This window comes from Notechis scutatus, chromosome 9 (genome assembly GCF_049901735.1).
Source record: "Notechis scutatus isolate UNSWTSFEM ecotype Mainland chromosome 9, rNotScu1.2, whole genome shotgun sequence".
In the NCBI taxonomy this organism is placed as follows: domain Eukaryota; kingdom Metazoa; phylum Chordata; class Lepidosauria; order Squamata; family Elapidae; genus Notechis; species Notechis scutatus.
This window is the reverse complement of record NC_142017.1, coordinates 21374080-21395789: the sequence shown is the minus strand read 5'-3', so window position 1 is coordinate 21395789 and position 21710 is coordinate 21374080. Positions and strand designations below refer to the sequence as shown.

Genomic DNA, 21710 nt, shown 5'->3' with positions numbered 1-21710 from the left:
GTGGGAGCTTCATCCCTGGAAGCTTTCAAGAAGAGATTGGACTGCCATTTGTCAGATATGGTGTAGGATCTCCTGCTTGGACGGAGGGTTGGACTAGATGACCTACAAAGGTCCCTTCCAACTCTGTTAATCAGTTGATAAGAGATTGGATCAATGTCAGGCATGGATGAGTAGAGGAGGCTTTGGATGGACTTTGGAATCTATTCTGAATTTTCCCTCATTTATTCGCCTTTTTCCAACCAGGCATTAGACAAAGGCTGACAAACCAGGGAAAGGAAGTTGAACATGTTTGAAGGTCAAGAAACTGTTGGAGGAGGTTACTTCCAAAGGAAGGACTCTGGAAGTTCAATTACAAGAATATTTTAGGCATGCAGGATCCTCTCTTGTTAACACACACACACACAGACACACACACACACACACACACTACAGAGTTGGAAGTGACCTTGTAGATCATCTAGTCCAACCACCCACCAAAGCAGACCCTACACCATTTCAGACAGATGGCAGTCCAGTCTCTTCTTGAAAGCCTCCAGGGATGAAGCTCCCACAACTTCCGAGGGCAACTTCTGTTCCATGGGTTGATTGCTCTCACTTTCAGAAAAATTCTCCTTATATCCAGATTGAATCTCTCCTTGTTCAGTTTCCATCCATTATTCCTTATCTTCTGATGCTTTGGAAAATACCGTGTTTCTCCAACAATACGGCCTCCACCAATAGGAAGGCCCAGCATGATTTCTAGGCATGAGGTGAAATTAAGCCCCGCCCCCCAAAATTTAGGCCTATTTAATCCATGCGTTTCCCCGCCATTTCTCACATCGTTCATTAGAACTACACGAGGTGAAGAGAAATGGGCGGGGGAAGGGCGGGGGGATGGGGAGAAAACTTGCCTTTAGGAGGGCCCTGCAGGTAGCCTAAGGCTAGAATACCCCGATAGCCGATAGAAGCTCCCTGAAGGCAGAGTCCCCAGCCGATTCAGGGCGAGGGGTGGCTATCTGGGTCCCCTCGCCTTTAGGGCAGTCTCTTTCGGGCGATGGAAGCGCCCCAAATGCAGTCACCAGCCACTTCGATCGGCCGGTAGAAGCGGCCTCGGGGCGAGCGCACACACACACACCCCTCGCCGCGAGGCCGCTTCTATCAGCAGACGAAAGCTCCCTTGAAGGCAGAGTCCCCAACCACTTCGGGGCGAGGTGTGGCACACACACACTCCCCTCGCTGCGAGGCCGCTTCTACTGGCCGATTGAAGTAGCTGGGGACTGCATTTGGGGAGCTTCCATCGCCTGAAAAAGACTGCCTAATGGCGAGGGGACACGGGCAGCCACGCCTCGCCCCGAAGCGGCTGGGGACTCTGCCTTCAGGGAGCTTTTGTCGGCCGATAGAAGTGGCCTCGTGGCGAGGTACGTGCGTATGGGCCGCTCTAGGTGGGGGAGGAAATTAAGTCACCCCCGAAAAGATGGCCTACCTGTTTTTTCAGGGGTCAAAAAAAATAAGGCCCGGCCTTATTTTGTGAGAAACACGATAGCTTGATACCTCCTCTCTGGGGCAGCCCCTCAGATACTGGAAGGCTGCTATCCCGTCTCCCCTGGTCCTTCTCTTCCCTAGACTAGCCAGGCCCGGTTCCTGCAACCGTTCGTCATACGTTTTAGCCTCCAGTCCCCTAATCAACATGTTAATGAATCAATTCTGGATACATGTGAATTTTAAAAAAAAAGTATATTACTTTCTCTTCCTATTTCAAAGAACTTGGTAAAATACATTTTCTTTTCATTTTAATCTTGCTTGTGCCACCGTGTGCGTCAGGCTAAATATGGTTTTGTTCACAACATAATTTCCCCTTTTAAAAATTTCATGCCTCCATTTCTCAGTGTTTTACGAAGGAGGATTTTTCCTTCTCAATTTCCTCCTCCCACCATTCTTTAATTTGCAAGAGGTCTTACTACTAAGCATGGAGCGTGATCTTCCATTCTTTAATAACTCCGACTAGCACAGAATTTTGAGTGTGTTGGCTCACTGCAAATTTAAAAAGTGGATAAATAGAGGTCTGTTGTGAATCAAAGGCCAGAATATTCAGAAGATCAAATCGGGCATATTAATGAAAGAATTGTGTTTTTTTTTTTTTTTTTTTTGTGGACAGTAGATGCTCCTTAGGAAAGAAAAATCCTCCTGTGAGCTAATATAATCCTTGGTTGTCAAGATCATGTAAATTATGAGTACTGCTGTATAAAACCTTAGTAAGGGTACACCTGGGATACTGCATCCAGTTTTGGTCAAAAGATGTTGAGACTTTGTAAAAAATGCAGAGAACAACTAGGATGATTAAGGGCCTGGAGACAAAAACATATGAAGAATGCTTCCAGGATTTGGGGTTGGCTACTCTAGAGAAAAGAAGGAGTAGGGGAGACATGATAGCAGAATTCCAGTGTTTGAGGGGCTGCCATAAAGAAGAGGGAGTCAAATTATTCTCCAAAGCCCCAGAGGGCAGGACAAGAAACAATGGATGGAAACTAATCAAGCAGAGAAGCAACCTGGAATTAAGGAGAAACTTCCTACCAGGGAGGACAATTAACCAGTGGAACAGCTTCCCTTAAGACACTGTGGGTGCTTCATCACTGGAGGTTTTTAAGAAAAAACTGGACAGCTACATATCTGAAATGATATAGGATTTCCTGCTTGAGCAGGGGTTGGACTAGAAGACCTCCAAGATTTCTTTCAGCTGACTTCCAAACTGTCCACCTCACAGACTCTCACACTTTATTGGCATATTAATGTATTGAATTATTTCCTAAACATTTCGATCACTCTAGCTCTGTAATGGGAATTTACCTTATGCCAGGATGGGGAGTTCAGATTCTCCGAAGTTTACTTCCTCTCTAAAATGGACTTTCCCCCCGCCTTCATCGGCACACCCCTGCAATACTCCTTGTCTGCTAAATTGTCTTGGCATTTATAGTCTGTTTCCAGACAGGCGCACATGCGTTTGCTTTAGGGAGGCAATCTAAATGATTTTTTTAAAAGCCAACCTACACAAAACAGCAAAGTAATATTTCTCAGTGGATCCTGGATGAAAAATGCATGAGCAAAACAGTGGCAGAGACATTTTGCTTGCTTGTTCAGGAAATGTGGATCTTGGGGAGCAATTAAACCTTTGGCGTTTGTCTTGCCCACAAGTTCTCCCACTTTTCTTGGAAAGTTATTTTGTAGACTGTAAACTACTAATTTGTAAAAACCCTTTAACCACTTTTCTGTAAGCTCTTTGTTTTAGAACTTCTTTGTCCAAAATCAAAGCAATCTGGAAAATATTGCCTTTAATTGAGATGCCAATGTGTCTGTTGTACTATAACTGGCCAAGTGATGCTTCCTCATTAACGGTTTGTGAAATCAGTAACATCCATTTACCTTTTGCCGTTGAGCTCTTTAAGGGTGGGGAAAAGATTGGCTCCTAGTTTTCTCTGGATTTAATTGGAGATGAAACGGTTGGCAGTAAGTCTTGGGAAAAATTGTTAAAACTTTTACAGAGAAGATGTTAGGTTAAAACAGTGCAGTATCCAGATTCAATAACAATAGCACTTAGATTTATATGCCGCTTTCCAGACCTCTCTAAGCAGTTTACAGAGTCAGCCGATTGCTCCCAACAATCTGGGCCCTCATTTTACCCACCTCGGAAAGATGGAAGGCTGAGTCAACCAATTTTGAATAAAGATTGAACAAATCCTTCGGATTTGGGATGGGCTTACTCTATCTGCCTGTCCAAGAAGAGATAGTGGGCCCATGCCAGATTGAACGCAAGAACCGTGGTGGCGCAGTGCTTAGAATGCAGTACTCCAGGGCTACTTCTGCTGACTGCCTACAGCCTACAATTTGGCAGATCGAATCTCACCAGGCTCAAGGCTGACTCAGCCTTCCATCCTTCTGAGGTGGGTAAAATGAGGACCCAGATTGCTTGGGGGCAAGAGGCTGACTCTGTAAACCACTTAAGAGAGGCCTGTAAAGCATTGTGAAGCGTTATATAAGTCTATTGCCCTTCCTTCCACCCACCCACCCACTCACCCATCCATCCACCCATCCATCCACCCATCCATCCATCCATCCATCCATCCATCCATCCATCCATCCATCCATCATGCACAGTGGTTAGAATGCAGTATTGCAGGCTGACTGTCCACTGCCAGGTCAATCTTAACCGGCTCAAAGTTGACTCTTCTGAGATCAGTAAAATGGGGACCCAGATTGTTGGGGGCAAGAGGCTGACTCTGTAAACCGCTTAGAGAGGGCTGTGAAGCACTTTAAAGTGGTATATAAGTCTAAGTGCTATTGCTATCTTTCCTGCTTAAGATCTCTGTCACCTGCTGCCACTGAGCTCTTTTGTGGAAAAGTCCTTCTCCAAAGTAGAGTGGCTAGAGGCCTGGTCTTATCTTAGATACAGATCATGGGGTAAGACAACAGTGCTGATGGAGATGGGAGAATGCGTTCTTAAGAAACAAAAGCTGCTCTTCCTGTACATAAAAGGCTAACTTGTATAGGGAGATTCAAACATTTCTCCTCTTATGCCAGTTATTTGACTTCCGGAGATTTTTTTAAAGAAGTACAGAACAGCTAAAAATAAGTTTCGTCATGAAGTGTTTGTTTTACAGCTTCAGAGTCTAGCACCCTATTCTCCTAAATATATAGGTACTCACGTATGTGGGGCTAACACCCAATTTGGTGTGTCTCCCATCCTCAAACAGCAGGGAACTTTGCTGCGGGGCCACTGCTTCTGAGGGCTAACAGCAGGGATGGGGTTCAAAAATCTCAGCAACTGGTTGCTAGGTGGGCATGGCCTACAAGAACTTCTGGGAGGGCCGTTTTCACCTTTCCAAGGGTCCAGAGGTGTCCCCCAGGCCTCTGGGAGGAGGAAAATGGCGTCCCCCGGGCTCTGGAGGCCCTCTGGAAGCTAGAAACAGGCCCATTTCCGGACTTCCAGTACTTCCGGAAGGCCCGTTTTTCCCCCTCTGTGCGAACCCTGCACTTCCCTGCATAAAAAATGGGCCACGTGGAGACTCCTGGGAGGGCCGGGACGAGTGGGGCAAACGTAACCAGTTCGCCCGAACTGGCCAGAACCGGTAGAATCCCACCCCTGGCTAACAGGTTGTCCATTCCTGATTTGAAATGGGAAGGCTTCCAAACAGGGAGGAGAATGATAGAACATGGTGATCAAACCAACAAAAGCAATGTGACATCGCTGTGAGCAGTTCACAAGCAGTCGTCTGATTCCCGTTGGGATAGAACTGGTCTTTGGAGAAAGTCATAAGTCTCAGGGCATGCAAGCATTTTGCCTTTGTGACTCAGGAGTTCTGCAGCAACAGTCTCTCGCATATGAGACCATTCACTTCCAACCTGTTTATTCTCTGGCAAGTGATCAGCCCTAATATAATAGTACATCATTTGGTCCTCTAATATTGTTTATCCAAGCAAGAGTCTTTGGCAGGGCTCAATCGCTCTCATTTTGTCCCAGTTTTCCATGCACTGAGTTTGCCCAGTTTTTCAGTTGATGGAGTAGAAATTCCAAACAAACCATCAAAAAAGATACCGAGCTTGTTGGCTGAAAACCCAACAGCCTGGGTTCGAGACTCGGGCATCACACAATGGGTTGAGTGTCCATCTTCACCTAGCACAGGGGTGAGGGAAAGAGCCATCATTCCCCACCTCTGGCCTAGCTCCTGCCCACCTAGCAGTTTGAAAGCATGCCAATGCGAGTAGATAAATAGGTACCGCTTGGGAGAAATAGCGCTCCGCAACATCATGCTGGCCACATGACCTAAAGGAAGGTTTCCTGGTATTTCCCTCCTGCCCTATTTTCCCTTTGATTCAATATCGAGATTGGCCATTTAACAGACCAAGCTATATAATTCAGGACTAATAATTTTGCCAAACACTAGAAAAAGGCATAAACTACGTTTATTTTTTGCAATATGTAATATTTTTTTACAGATTTTTACTACGCAATAACTTTTTTCATTCTATGCACATAACATTTATAATGTGTATTGCTATTGCAGTGGTGATAACAGCTCGGTTTTGCACTACGGCCATGCTGGAGCTCCAAATGATAAAACCATTGAAGATGGAGATCTCTGGTGAGTGAAAGCGCTTTTGTCCTAACCCTTCATTCCATCTTGTAAGGAATGCAAGTTTTGAGCAGCAGCAACAACAGCAGCTGTATAGTTTTTAACTGTTCATAATTTTTATTTTATGTTCTCTAATTTATTAATTTCCTTCCCTGGTTTTACTGCAGAAAATCATGTCCAGGTGTTAATGTTTAGCCTATATATGATCAAATATATATTTGCAATCCTAACAAAAATCTTGTTTTTGAGCTTGTGACTGTGTTGTTGTTGTTTAACCAAAAAGGAATCCAGATCTTGTATTCTTGTGGAACTGGCACATTCTCCTCTTCTGAACTCTGATAACATATGAAAAAGCTGTTCTAAAGTTTTTATTTAAATCTCATCTTTCCCTTCATGCAGAAGGGAAACGAGACAAAATCCAATCATGCTAAATGGAAACATAATAAAGATTTTTTAAAAATCGGTGTGAAAGGCAATGAGAAGGCCCAAACATTCCCATGTACAGAGAGTCCTCGACAGGGCCATCATTGAGCCTAGAATTAAGATTGTTTAGTAGGATAACATATGATCGCACCCAATTTTATTACCTTTCTTGTGGAGGTTGTTAAGCAAACATGGTAGTCGTTAAGCAAAACCCATTGTCCCAGGGATGGGATTCAACCGGTGTTACTACCGGTTTGGTGAGAGTTGCATTTTGTGCTGCGCGTGTGTGTACAAGCATTCGTAAAAAACCATCAACTGTGCCGCCTAGACTGCTAACAAGCGCTGCGCGCAGGTGCGCAGCATTTGAAAATCCTCTTCTTTCCTGCTTTTTCAACCTCAGCTGTGCCGTGCAAAGCAGCTGAAGTTGAAAAAGCAGGAAATAAAGGACAGCCAAGAGCCTGGGCGGGCAGCTGGGCCAAACAAATGACCCAAAGGTTGTTGCACTGAACCGGTTTGGTGTCTGCTGCTCCTCAGATCTACCGGTTCTATAGAACTGGGCCGAACCAGTAGCATCCCACCCCTGCATTGTCCGTAAGCCAGGAACCAGAAGTAAAGACTGGTTTCTGGCAAGTTTGCTGTGGTGAGTTGTCACAGACCTTTCTCTGCCAGCTTCCCACAAGTGAAGTCAGTGGGGAAGCTGACTAGAAGTAGCTCCTGCTCCCTCTGCTCTTTTGCCTGCGGTGGTCATTTGGTATATCTGTTTAGGTGAGGAAATATCTGTGTTGTGGTTAGCCGGCAGCAGGTGCGGATGGCCGAGGAGAGCGAGGACACAGATGAGGGGCCAGGACCACTTGGGAGTGGACTGCTGCCTTCAGAGATTGTGGGGGCTGGCAGCAGCGATGGGGAGGTTCCCCAGGAGCCTATGCCAAGTGTGCGTGCATGCAGGATTGCTCGTAGGAAAGAGCAGCTCCAGCAGCACAGGTGACTCGGGAGTAAGGCTGCAAGGTAATCGCCCCTCCTTCACGATGATAAAAGCCAACTGTGAAACGAACGTACTTTGCAGAAGGCAAAGACGTTTTGAACCTCCAGCCTCGTGGACATTCCAGTATCCTGAGTTTGTATTTGAAGATTCTTGTATTGCAAATTATTTCTTGTCTGTTATCTTTTGGCAAGTCTTGCACGATTTGTCAAGGCTTGTGCTTATCACAGCTAATTATTTTGCAAAAGCATTACAAGGTTTCTGTTCCCTTTGGATTGTGTTTGATTTGTTGGAAAAGGGTGTGGGTCAGAACAATCTCAAGGGTGACAGGTTGTCTGGTCTCAACTAAGGCCAGGCTTTCCTCACGGGAGATAAATGGCTGTTCCTTCTGCCTGCCTGCCTTGTGACGTTCCTGTGTGCAGTTGCAGCTTTGCTTCTGTGAAGAATTGTTCCAGGGGGTTCCTTCCTCCTCTTCTTCTATTGCCAAATCACTGACCCCCCGAATAGAAATTGGGGGCATGCAGGGCCTGCTGCAAAAAAAAGAGGAAAGGTTAATTCTGTGTTTTCTGCTCTTGCACATCAATTTCTGCAGCCCCCTTCACTCACCTGGCCTACCGGCCGGGGGTCACACACCAATACCAGGGTTGCCTTTTTAGGGAAGGGGGTTCCCAAAGCAAACTGAGGGAGCACAAAATGAATGTCACGTTGCGCCTGGCTACAAAACACAGACCTTTTGCCGCAGCTTTCCTTGTTCTCTTTATGATCCTCCAAATGCCAACCTTCTCAGGTCAGAAATGTAATTTTTTCCCCCAGTTTAAAAGCCAGAGCTTGTCACTTTTGAAATATGAATTGTAGAGCTCATGGCTTGCATTTCCCCTGCCCCCCCACCGCCAGCCCTTTCATAACAGAGAATAGCTGGTGTCTCTCATGTCTGTTGCACCAATTGGACTGGAGGAATCTCTCCAGCTCTTCTATTCTAATTCTTCTTCTAAAGAAAAAAAAAGAATTAGGGATGACATGATAGCAGTATTCCAGTATTTGAGGGGCTGCCACAAAGAAGAGGGGGTCAATTTATTTTCCAGCTCAAACCCAACAGGAAGTGGTGCCTTGTGGGATTTGACGAGGGGTTGCACGACGGCTGCCCTCCCAACAATAACTGACTCTGGGTGTCAGCCGTCCCCACTTGGTCAGTTAGAAAAGAACGGCTCTCGAACTCACGGCTAGCGAAAGTCTACTTTACTAGAGCCCAAACGGTTACAATGCAGCAAAGCCGAGCCTGGCATTTCATGTCCAAAGCATACAGTGAACATTCCTTTGGGTCCTGTTCCCCTCATGGTTATCAGGAGGTGTCCAGTAGTATTTAAACTACTTATTTTCCTAACAGTCCCCAGCTGTGTGAGCTTGAGGGGGTTGCATTCCCCCCCTAGGTAGTCAATAGAGAAGCAACCGAGAATCAAGGAGAAACTTCTTAACAGGGAGGACAATTCATCAGTAGAACAGAAGTTGCCTTCAGATATTGTGGGTGCTTCTTCCCTGGAGGTTTTTAAGAAGAGTCTGGACAGTCACTTGTCTGAAATAGTGTAGGGTCTCCTCGTTGAGCAGAGGGCTGGACTAGAAGACCTCCAAGGTCCCTTTGAGCTCTGTTCTATTCTTGGAACAGCCAGGAGGGCACGAAGACATTCTCTTTTCTTTCCTCTATGCCCCCTTCATCCCACCCCGCAGCTCCCTCTCCCCCTTTCTCAGGACAGCCTGGCATCTAGCTAAGCGGGGCTCTTGCAGCAGGATGGGAGGCCTGACATGGGGGCATTTCATGCCAGGCAGTGGTGGGATTCAAAAATTTTAATACCAGTTCTGTGGGCGTGGCTTGGTGGGCGTGGCTTGGTGGGCGTGGCAGGGAAAGGATACTGCAAAATCTTGTTCCCTCCCCATCCCTACTAACCTGCTTTCCAGTTCCGTTCTCCTGGGCAGGGAAACCAAAGGAGACCCAGCCAGTCAGTTATGACTCAGGAGGCAGAGAAGAGATGGGGTTGGCGGGCCAGTCAGAGGCGGGATTTGTCGGTTTTCCGAACCTGCTGAATGCCACCTCTGATGCTAGGTATCATTTCAAGCCAGTGAGTTGGGGTGGATGATGGTTCTTTGTTGGAATCTTTCCAAATGGATCCACAGAGCTACACCTTCTCTGCTCGAGAAGAGAGCCAATAATTCCTCCAAGCCCAAGATCAAAAGATTGCTTCTGCACCAAGCTGTTGGAAATTACGGAGGGAGATGAAATGCAGCCACATTTCGAAAGTGCACCCGGGGGACTCTTTCTCGATGGGCCAGCCTGCCTTTTCTGTGCCGTTCCTTTCCTTCGTTTTCCTTTGATCGATCCGTTCTGGAGAAAATCCAGCGCTGTGTTAGCTAGGTTTGGTAGGTTTGCCTGGCCTGAAGCCCGAGAGCCTTTTGCTGCTGTTAGTTCAAAAGCGTTTTGCTTTGTCGCAGAATATTAATATTGCTGGGAAAAAAACACATTTCACGTTTTATTTAGGCTTGGCTTTTAAAGAGCTGTTTGTTGCCTCCTCGGGCCTTGGTGCTCCGCAGCTTTTTATTAGCGTTATTACTCATTAGTAGTATTATGGGATGCAACGTGTGCGGCTCTCAGCCGGTTCTGCACATTTTGAGAGGTCAATTATGAAGTGGCATTTAATCCACAGTGCTGTAGAGGAGGGGTCTCCAACCTTGGCCACTTTAAGCCTGGCGGACTTCAACTCCCAGAATCTTTTGCTGTTTGATTCTTATTGGCTGCCATAGAAATGGGGGGGACTCGTGCGGATGCTAAAAAATACTGGACTAAAATCCACATGTGGTTGGAAAAAATGACAAAAAATCATATAGACTTGAAACCAGAGATATTTTTATTGGGAATTTTACCTGAAATATATAGTAAAGACTTGAAATATCTGATTGTAAATGTATTAACAGCGGCTAGGATTGTATTTGCCAAAAACTGGGAAAATGAGAAAATACCATCACAGGAGGAAATCATTAAGAAAATATTGGAATGAGTAGATTGACATTTGAAATTAGAGAACAAGAGGATAAACAATTTTATAAAATTTGGGATCTATTCTATCAATGGTTAGACAATAAAATACAGTAATGAAATATGTAGACTTTTAGAAAATAATAAATATATAAAGTTGTACTCCTTATTTTATCTACAAAATGATTTTAGGATAGATTTGAGGTGATAATATGAACTGTTATAAAACAAACTAAGTAAATTATGATTATCTTGTAAAACATGAATGAATAAAAGTATAGTCAAATGATTGATTAATAATGATACTAAGGTATTTAATTTTTGATTGAAAATACGAGATTATATGCAATGTAATTGTAATTGAAGACTACGAAATGGAAGCACAAAACAATTTGTAAACCAACCGGCACACTGTATGTATACATATGGAAGATGGCTTGATGTTTTTATGTTCTGTTTGTTTATGTTTGTTTTTAAAAACCAATAAAAACTTTTTTAAAAAAAAGAAACGGGGGGCAGTAATTTGGTATTTGGGAGGGGAAGGTTGCTGGAGTGCGAAGATGTTCCTGTGTGGACTAAAAAGGAGGGGATGCTTTTCTGCTTACTGTGTCAGCTCATACAATATTTCTATGGTCTTTTATAGTTGCCAACAGAAAGGGAGGGGGGAGCATTGCGGCAGCTTGGAAATCAAAAGTGCATTCCATAAATAGTTTTCAAAGATAGTAACTAGGTGACTGAAATTTCTGCCATGCAAAATTCTAACTGGAGAGCATGATTGATGACTCTTGGCTATGGATGTGTCCCATTGGAGAATATGAATTATGATACACCCAGGGGGTGGGGGGGAACCAAGAGTGACCATGAATGATGTGTCTCAGAGTCAGCTACATCCAGGCAGTGCTGGCATGTTAACTCCCAATAAATCCTTTTGAAGTTTGGTTCGAGACTCATGATTTAAATGGGGGTAACTGCCAGGATCCTGACAGGTAGCTGGGAAGCCTGGCTGCGGATCTAACTGGACCAACCTCCTTAAGGGACTCCTGACCCGCCAGTTGCCAGGAGCGCAGCATATCTGAGACAAGGACACGCTGGGTGTTACCTGCACACCTCTCGACACAGTTGCCTCATTAATCCAAGAAGGAGGCTTTCTTCCATCCTTTTGGGTTGAGCCTCACCAGTTCCCCTTAGGTCAGTTCCCTCCCCTCCAGCTCCCTACTCTGCCCACACAGAGAGTAACTGGAGCCTTGTGCCTGCCTCCTGGTGGGCTGGCAGAGAGGAGGGTGGCTCCAGGCAGCCTCAGAAGGCAGACAGGAATCCAGCTCTGCTTCTCCACGTTCTGCCTTGCTAGGGGTAGTTTGCCCCAAGAATCGAAGCTTGGTGGCTGAGCATGCTGCAGCAACAGGCTGCTACCAGAGGTGGGCTTCAAAAAAGCTGGGTGGGCGTGGCCATGGGGTGTGTGGCCTAGTCGACCTCCTGCACCACGGCAGGGGTGGTGGTGTGTTTTTGCCACCCCGGGCTCTGGAGGCCCTCTGGAGGCTGGAGATGGCCCTGTTTCCAGCCTTCCTGAACTTCCAGGCGGCCCATTTCTCACCTTCCCCGAGCCTCCATGTGGGCCCTGCACTTACCTGCATCCAAAACAGGCTGCGTGGAGACTCCTGGGAGGGGTGGGGTGGGGTAGGCGGGGCCAGCCAGTCGTTGCAAGTACTGATTCGGCGGACCAGGTGTAAAATTTGCAACCGGTTCGCCCAAACCGGTGCATACCGGTAACAGCCCACCCCTGGCTGCTGCTAAGGAGTGAGCAGGATATCTCTCTGCAGCTGAAATTTATAACTTAGCCAGTTATTAAACTCCAGAAATTTTTTGTTAGAACCGTGCACTTATTTCCTATGTCAGAGTAGCTCCCAAGTCTGGATAGTCTGATCTAGTTTTCTGACTTGGCAGAGCTCAAACCCGTTGATGGCTGCAAAAATCCTTAGAAGCAACACACACGCAAACACGTGTGCGCACACACAGACAGACCTGCCTTCTTTATTCTCACGTTGTACCCATGGTGGCTCTGGAATCGCCATTTATTGTTGGTTAGTTAGTTTATTAGAATTTGTCAAACAAAAACAAGAAGAAGAATAAAAGAATAATAATACAATGACAGGGACGATAGGCACGTTAGCGCACTCATGCACGCCCCCCCATTAATCTCTTAAGTATGATGTAAGGTCCACAGAAGTCAATTTGTGACTGAAACTGTGAAAATTTGTAGCTGAAACAACTGAATCAGGTTCAGACTTCGACAACTCTATTACAGACATCATCTTTTTCACAGTCAAGTTTAGAACGATTTACTTTGAGTTTAAAGCTGTTGTTCACGTGCGTATTATTGCGATTAAAACAAAAAAAAAGTCATCCACAGGTAAAAAAAACATTTACTCCGTATAATTTTGTATGCAATACCTAGGTCTGACAGCAAGCGACGCAATTCTAATTATCCAGACTGAGAATTTTAAGCCTAGTAGCATATAAGTCCCATGCTGTGACTTTTTTCTCCGGACGAGGGCAGTGTTGCTTTGAAAAGTGAAAACATTTCCTTTCCGTCCATACGTTGACTCATCAAGTTTAGGGATGGATAAGAAATGTCAACTGGCATATCTTGCTTGATTATGCTGGGCCGGATCAGATGGGATCGTCTGGGAGAGATGTTCTAGTACCTTCCAACCCTGTGGTTCTATTCCAAGAGGATTTATTTATATGTTTGTTTGTCAAACATGTACAAGATAACAAGTGTAAGTATGAACATAAACAAGAACAAAGGGAGTAAATACAAATAAATGTATTTAAGACAGTAAGACAGGGACGGTAGGCACGCTGGTGCGCTTATGCACGCCCCTTTTAAGGACCTCTTAAGAATGGGGTGAGGTCCACGGTAGACAGTTTGAGGTTGAAGCTGTGAGGGTTTGAGGCTGTAACCACAGAGTCGGGTAGGGTGTTCCAGGCATTGACTACTCTGTTGCTGAAGTCATATTTTCTGCAATCGAATTTGGAGTGGTTTACCGTGAGTTTGTATCAGTTGTTTGCCCATGTATTATTGTGATTGAGGCTGAAGAAGTTGTTGACAGGCAAGACGTTGTGGCAGACATTTTTGTGTACTATGCTTCGATCGGACCGCAGGCAGCGCAGTTCCAGATTGTCCAGGCCCAAAATTTTGAGCCTGGAGACATAAGGAATGCTATTGTGAGTGGAGGAGTAGAGAATTTTTCTCAAGAAATAACCTCTGAACTCGTTCAATTGTGTTAATGTCCGATATACAGAGCGGGTTTCAGGCGGACGATCTGTATTCGAGAATTGGTCCGGCAAAGGTTTTGTATGCCCCAGTTAACAATTCAGTGTTGCCGGAAAAGAAGCTTCACGAAATAAGGTTAACAATTCTTAAAGCCTTTTTGGCTTTAAGTCCTTTCCCCCTTTCTTCGGTGTTTGTAGAAAACCCATATCTGTTTTCCCATCCAGGGTTACCTACGTGCCACAGATAAACCTGAGGAGGCAACCTTGGCAAACAACATTGCTAGTTTTGCTGGAAAGTGTGATCTATTGCAGCATTTCTCAACCTAGCAGCTTTAAGATACAGAATTCTGGGAGTTGAAGTCCACATATCTTAAAGTTGCTAGGTTGAGAAACACTTGCCTATTGGATTATCTTGTCTGCTTTCTGTCCTGGACTGAAAAGCCATTTTGAGTGGCTCCTGCCATAACTTTTCCCTTCCCCATTTCCTTCCCCACCATGAAGTGGAGGAGCCGACCCCTCTAAATCTGAGCTGATTGCAAATTTCACAAATAAAGACCCAAAGCTTTTCCTCTTTTCAGTGGGATTTTAATGTGCCCTGCCAGGATGCTGAAGAAGGATGCCCACTGCCCAAAGTTGCTCCCTTCACCAAACGCACGGAGGAGTTTGACTAAAGAAGGGCCTTTCAGGGAATGGGGAGGCATCTCCGAAAAAGCTTTTATTTTGAATAAAATATATTACTTGGAAAAGGTGCAGCCAGGGTTTCTCTGCTGGGTTTTCTGTAAAGAAATAAATAAAATAGATGCTGAGATTTTGACAGGCTTGTCTTTATGATAAATGGAGAGAGGCAATGCCTCAGGTACAAAATGCCTCCCTGGCATTTTGTACACAATCTTAGGTGGCAAAATGGATATAATTTCTGTATGTAGCTAAGAAAAGTTCCAAGATATTTTCCTAGTGTATTCTGCCATCTCGTGGTGGGTGTAAAATAACTCCCTTTCCTGGTTTCCTTTGCCCCCACAGTGTCAAGGCCTGTTGTTTTTTTCAGTTTTTCAACTGCTTAGCAATAGATTCTTTTAAGAATATTCCTCTCTTTCCTCTTTTGAACAAAAAACAAAAAATAAAATAGTTTTTTTTTCTTGGAGTAAACGCTGCAACTTCGTCTCATCTGGGAAGTTTAAATTCAAGGGGGAAAAAATCATTTGATGAACAAACCTAATATTTATCCCTCAAAAAGACGTATAATTCATTTCAAAGGAAAGCTGATTTACTGACATACTGCTGCTTTTAGTGTTCTTATCCCTTTATCTATTCCCTTTCTAGTTTTTCTCTGCTGCATCGTCCCCAAATATATTCGAGTTTTTTAAAAAATCATCCAGCACCCTACATCTCAGAAATCAAATGATTCCTAGAATCATACCACATGCTTAAAACTTCCCTGCCTAGTCTAATAGTTCAGTCTGTAAGGTATTGACGATCCCATCTGTAAGGTACAGTCCATTATTAAGGTATTAGCTAATCCCAGTTTAATATCTGCAAATTTAATAAGGACCCATTCAATTCCATCCTCTATTTATAAAGGCGTTAAATAGCATTGCATCAAGGAAGGACTGAGCCCTGGGGGACTCCTGCTCAGTATTTTACTCCAGGGAAATGCAGAGCCGTTAACAAGCCCCTTTGGGCAGCTGCAAATCCAGAGAACAGTCTGGATGGAAATAAAGCAGTATTTTGGAAGTGAGCTAAACAAGGGTCCTCTGGAAGTGTGAATGGAATCTTTCTTCATATATAACTTGGCACACAGATGACTTACCACCTGGAAACAAATACTGTGGGAGTAAGACACCCCTAACACCCCTCAGGGGGTGTGTGCCTTAAAATGGCTTCTACTGTACAGCACAGTGGACTTGCCATGGCAATGGCTTCACAGTACTCCACAAGAGGGCTCCCTCTCAGCCCTCCAAGGAAACGTCAGGCGATTGGCCAAGTACAATCAAAAAATGAAACACCAGCCTAGAAAAGAATCTCCCAAAGAGAGGAATAGAAGAATTGTGACGCTGCGAGAGAGAGAGTACAACAGCGTGAGTCCCGACTACAGGATTTTCCTGTGCAATACAGGATTGGGATAAATAAATACCCAAGCAACGCCGGGTTATCGGCTAGTTGAGAATAAAAGCAAGGAAATTATTTGGGATTAAAAAAAAGGAAATCAGGGAATGCTGAAACAAGTATTTAGAGATGCCTATAGGAATGATAAAGATAAGTTAAAAGACACGGATGCCTAGAATTGAATAAATTGTTGTATAGCCCAGGAAATGGATGCTTTTCAGGGGCTTTGCAGGTCCCTGTTTCCAAATCCAGCATGCTAGGAGAAACTGGCCTGGATTCTCTTTCTCCACCTGTACGTTAAAAGCATAAAATTCGTCACTCTCTAGGATCGTTTCCTAAGCTGAAGGAACACTGATCTTCTCAGGAGTCCACACTGGGCTTCTTCCTTCCCCACAACATCCCACCTTCATGACATCCGTTGTCAAATGATAAAACACCTTCTCTCTGTTCAGGGCGCCCATTGAAACGGCCTGCCTGAAAGTGCAGCCCCAACTTTGGATTTGCATCATGAAGTTCAAGTTTTCTCCACAGCCCGTTGCAATTTTAGCTCTCACAGAACAATTACAGAACTGCTCCTACACCCTACATTTTACTGTTAGATCCTCAAAGACTCCTATTGGGGAGTGTGAACAGAGGTTTTTTTTTCCTCTTAAAAACTCTCCCTCCCCCCATTTCCATGGCAGCCCACTGATACAATGAGGACATAAAAGTAATATATTGCTTCCAGCCAACATAGATGCAACTCAGTGGTGGGGAACAATGGCCATTTTGACTTGTGGACTTCAACTCCCAAAATTCCTGATCCAGCCATTCTGGAATTCTGGGAGTTGAAGTCCACAAGTCGTAAAGGGGCCACCTTTCCCCACCTCTGGTCTAACTGAAAGGTGGAGTGGCCAAAGCGGTGGCTCCTGAAAAACCCCGGCACTAGCTTTCTGTGTTCTGGGTACTTAGACTTACATCCCATCCTGGCTGGCTTGGAAAGGGCTGAGCCCAAAGGATTTTGCAAGGAGCAAAGGCCATTGGAAAACTTGGATGTAGTCTGAGATTGTCTCGAAAACCAGACTTGCTCTCTCTGTTGGCCAACCTTCCCAGGGGACCAGACGTCTGGTTCCTGCTCTCAAAGGGAGTGGAAAGAGGCTCATTGGAGCCTCTCCCCTGTCAGGGTTCCAAGTAATATACCCATAGCAAGCAGAACTCCAAGGCAGGTAGATTCCTTAAAAAACACTTTTATTGGATACATTATATTGGCACAGACTTGGTGAAAACTGACTCTAGCAGTTCCCACTGTTTTCACCTAATTAACAGTAAAAGTTTCCCCCCTTTTTTCCAAACAATCAGTCCCATGATCCAATCAACGTGCTGGCCGGTTGCTTGGCAACTTCACTCCTCCTCTCTTCAGCTACCTGTGGGAATGTCCTTGGTTCCCGGAGGAAACTATTTTGTTTTGGCTATGACCCCCCCCCAACTACCTCTATTCCCCCTTCCCTAGCCCTCCTCTTGAAGCCTCCAAGATGGCCTCAGTCAGGCCAGCTTCAGAGTTGACACCCTCCTTGTTCAGGAGCCCAGCAAGCACCTTTGCCTTTGGAAGCCAGCCTGTTTGAGTCACAGCACATCATAGCTTGGTCCCGTGCCAAAGACAACTAACTCGCTCAGTGTTCCAGGAATGGAATTCAACGCTTTGTGTGCCGTGTCTCCCATTCATGGCAGAAATGGAAGCGAATGACCTTTTGCATACACAGGGTAGGCCTGGTGCTATTTGCAGTAAAAGGCAATCATCAAAAGAATGACTTTTGCCCTGGGACTTTAATCTCCAATTGTTTGATCAGTGCACTGGGAGCAAAATGTTCTAGCCGGGTGCCGGGACTCCAGCACAGATGCCCAGGGGAAAGATTGGCCAAACTGGTTGCCACTCCCAGGCCAACTCCCGAAAGTCCCTGGAACGAATGAAAGCTGTTGATACAGTGCCCCCAGTTGCCCCCCCCCCCAGCCTTTTCGGATCATGCAGCGTTTCAACACCAAATTCAATTTTAACTCTCTATTTGCTATGCAAAGAATTCTCACAGGATGTCCATGTTGCTTGCGAAACCGGCAAACCCTCGTGGCATCTCATCTGTCACCCTAAGACTGACAGATGAAGGGCTGCAGGAGTTTCATAACTTGGGAGTTCCACACTACCACATGTGTTTGCAGAGGACATAAATACACGTGGGAAATAACTACGCCCTGGAGGTCAGATGCACGCAGATCACTCTTGGCTGCTGAAATATCCAGCATGAGCAAAAGGCCCCCACCAGCCCTTTCCTGTTGGGCACCTTCTGGTCTTGAAATGGCCAGAATTCATAGGCAAGTTACCCTTGCAGTTGGCATTGGTAGCGGTGGCAGCAGTGTTGCATTGAAGGTAACAGATTGAGCATCCCACCTGCGTATCAATGGAAACGGTCACCAGAATGGGGCCTCTGATTTTCCAACTGAATCAGTGGAGAAGTATTTCAGGCTGAGTTGAATAGGACCATCAGATACTTTACATTGGGTTCACACAATTCAGTGAGCTTTGGATATCTATTTGGGCTATGTATGAGCCATGGTGGCACAGTGGTTAGAGTGTAGTACTGCCGGTTGCCTGCAATTTGGCAGTTCATATCCCACCAGGCTCAAGGTTGACTCAGCCTTCCGTCCTTCCGAGGTGGGTAAAATGAGGACCCAGATTGTTGGGGGCAAGAGGCTGACTCTGTAAACCGCTTAGAGAGGGCTAGAAAGCACTGTGAAGCGGTATATAAGTCTAAGGGCTATTGCTGTATTGGGGGCAGGGGTAGCCCAGGGAAAGAGAGACCAAAGAGGCAGGCCTTTGCAAGCATGTGGGGATTGGGGAGCGCTGGCTAGGAGAAACTGGCCTGGTTCAACTCTCAAGCCCTCTTCCCGCTTTTGGAATAGTTCTTGGGCTACCACGGCTGCTTTGGGGTGTCCATTGCCACTGCAGCAATGCCCCCAATGATTGAGTCCCCCGATAAATGTCTCTCTTGGGTCCTTCCGATGCCGGTGTACCATGACAAGGAAGCTCATGGGGGTTGGGGGGTCTGTGGTGTTTCAGCCCTGCCCCCCATGGCAGTTGGCCATGATCACTGGAGTTGAGCAGAGAGGCCGGGGGGGAGGGGCTGGAGTTCACTCTCAGTCCCTGCATTGCTACAGGGTGGGTCAGATCAGCTCATGTCTCTTGGGCTGACTGCCTTGATAGTGACTCAGGCTTTAAGTGGGAAAAGGGCACGTTCTTTTTTTGCTTTGGTGGATTTTTGCCTCAGCCTTGCCGCTCCAAGCGGACCAGAGTCCAACTTGCCCCTTCCTTATCCTATGAAATGGGGTCGCCTCGACTGGCCCCGAGACACCCATGGATTTCAGGGCAAACCAGGATTGACAGACCTTTTGGCCTGGTCTCGTCCAGATTGCGAGAGTCGTTGGTTCTCTATCTTCTTATAAAGCGCTAATTAGGGCAAACCTGGAAAACGGCGTCCACTTTCAGTCACCACATTACAAAAAAGATGTTGAGACTTGGGAAAAGGGCAGAGAAGAGCAACTAAGATGATCAAAGCAGGGGTGGGATGCAAATATTTTTACTACCGGTTCTGTCGGCGTGGCTAGGTGGGAGTAGCTAGGTGGGGCGTGGCCATATGACTGGGTGGGTGTGGCTTCTTCTTTCTTTTTATTTGCAGCCCCCACACTTTTTTTTCTTTTTTTATTTTTGCCTCCTGGGCCTCAGGGAAGCCTCCTGGGGGGCTGATTTTACTCCCAGGAGGCTTCCCTGAGGCCCAGGAGGCAAAAATCGGAGCACCGGGGTCTGCACAGCACACACACACACACACCCCACAGTGTCCCTTTATGCCTCCTGGGCCTCAGGGAAGCCTTCCGGGCAAAACACTTAAGAGAGCCAGGGGCATCCTGGCACAGCCGATCATCAGAACAGCTGATCGTTGGGAGGAAAAAGAAAGAAAGAATAGATATTTTTTTTTACTCCCGGTTCGCCCAAACCAGGCCTAACCGGTGGAAAAGCACCACTGGATCAAAGGCCTGGAGAGGAATACATATCCAGAATGGTTGCAGGATTTGGGTATGTCTGGTTTGATGAAAAGAAGGAGTAGGGCCGACATGATAGCAGTGTTCAAGTAGTTGAAGGGCTGCCCCAAAGAAGAGTCGGGTCAACCTATTTTCCAAAGCACCGGAAGGCAGGACAAGACACCCTGGATGGGAACTAATCAAGGAGAGAAGCAACCAGGAATTAAGGAGAAACTTCCTACCAGGGAGGACAAGTAACCAGGGGAACAGAAGTTGTTCTAGAAATTGTGGGTGCTCCATCAACTGGAGTTTTTAAGAAGAGACCGGACAGTCACTTGTCTGAAATGGTAGAGGTTCTCTTGCTTCAGCAGGGGGCTGGACTAGAAGACCTCCAAGGTCCCTTTGAGCTCTATTCTGATTGATTGATTCTTTGGCTGGCAGGGATTCCTCAGGGAGGAGGGAGGTGTGAGAGAGACTCTTAAGGGGCCAGTAACAACTTTGGCTCTTGAGCTGCTTTGCCATAGAAACAGTTTGTGTTTCTATCAAGAGACTCAAATCACAGGCATTTTGTAACCAAGGCTGGGCAAGACATTGTATCAGAAAGACTGCAGCCAAGAAAAAATAATTATTGGTTTTTTTTCCCTTTGCAATGTTTTCTTGAACAAACAAATGAATGTTAAACTTGGCTTGCAGGCATTTAAATTCAGGTGGCACAGTGAAACGGCATCAAGGTGACCAAGTCAGAGAACCGGTTTTTCCTTTCCTTAATCAGGCTATAGGTAAAACTTGGATTTAGAAGACTAAATTAAATTCTGCAGCAATTATATTGCTAAGTAACGGTTTATCTCCTAATCATGATATTAAAAGTGTGGAGATTGAAGGAGGGGACAGCTGAGTTCCCAAAACATTCTTCATTGGATTAAAGACATAACAGTTGCATTCGCAAAACATTAGATATTCAGTTATTCCTTGTAGACTAGTATGAACCAGAGGAATGTGAACCAGGTTATAGGTCCATATACAGAAAAAAAGGATTAATTCAGTAACCAGGCAAAAGGCTAGATTTTCCAGCTATGAAGGGATGTTGTTATGCCCTTGTTGGAGTCTGATTCCGAGGGAGAGGTGGAACAGCTGACAGGGAATGGGAGTGTGGCTCCGGTGGCTGTGGACGAAACGGGAGAAGGGCACAGTCCGGCTGGACATTCAGAGGAAGACCCAGGGCCACCCCCTCTTCATCCTAGGACATGCAGGGAGGAATGGAGAAGGGAGCAACATGGGTTACGGGAGAGAAAAGGGCCCTGATTCCCTTCATTAGTTGCAGCTGGGAAAACAGGATATAAGAAGGGCGTTTGCACACAGCACCTTGCTGGAAGCAAAGCCTGCCTTATCTTTGTCTAGGCTTATCTGGGTGTTGGCGTCCTCCCAACTGTGTGTGCTTCGTTATCTTTTGGAAGTCTGCAATTTATTATCATGGCCTGTCGTGTTAATTACTTCAGCGTGGTTTGTGTTGGTTTTTTTAATTCTAATTTATCTGTACTTTGGGTTTGGACTGCATTTCTTCCTTTTGTAGACGGTTTTTGGAAGAGTTTGCTCTCCAGCCGAGGATAACTGGACATTGGGGCCCAAGTTGGAGGCATTAAAGGAAATTTATCTACTTTTGTGACTTTGTTATTTTTGTGCCATGCCCCGGGTCATCACAGATGTGTGGAGATGGCCTTGGGAAAGGACATTCATTCCTTCAAAGAGGAGAAATGGCAACTCA

The 21710-nt window shown here is 45.7% G+C and overlaps 1 protein-coding gene across 1 annotated transcript in view; it reads left to right on the top strand.

Annotated features, from left to right (window-relative positions):
• PEPD (peptidase D) overlaps window positions 1-21710 on the top strand; it is a 182630-nt gene that overhangs the window by 137420 nt on the left and 23500 nt on the right. Inside the window, exon 11 of the mRNA XM_026680147.2 lies at window positions 6036-6113. Within this exon, the coding sequence (XP_026535932.1) occupies window positions 6036-6113 (78 nt within the window). The remainder of the gene's footprint in view (window positions 1-6035; window positions 6114-21710) is intronic.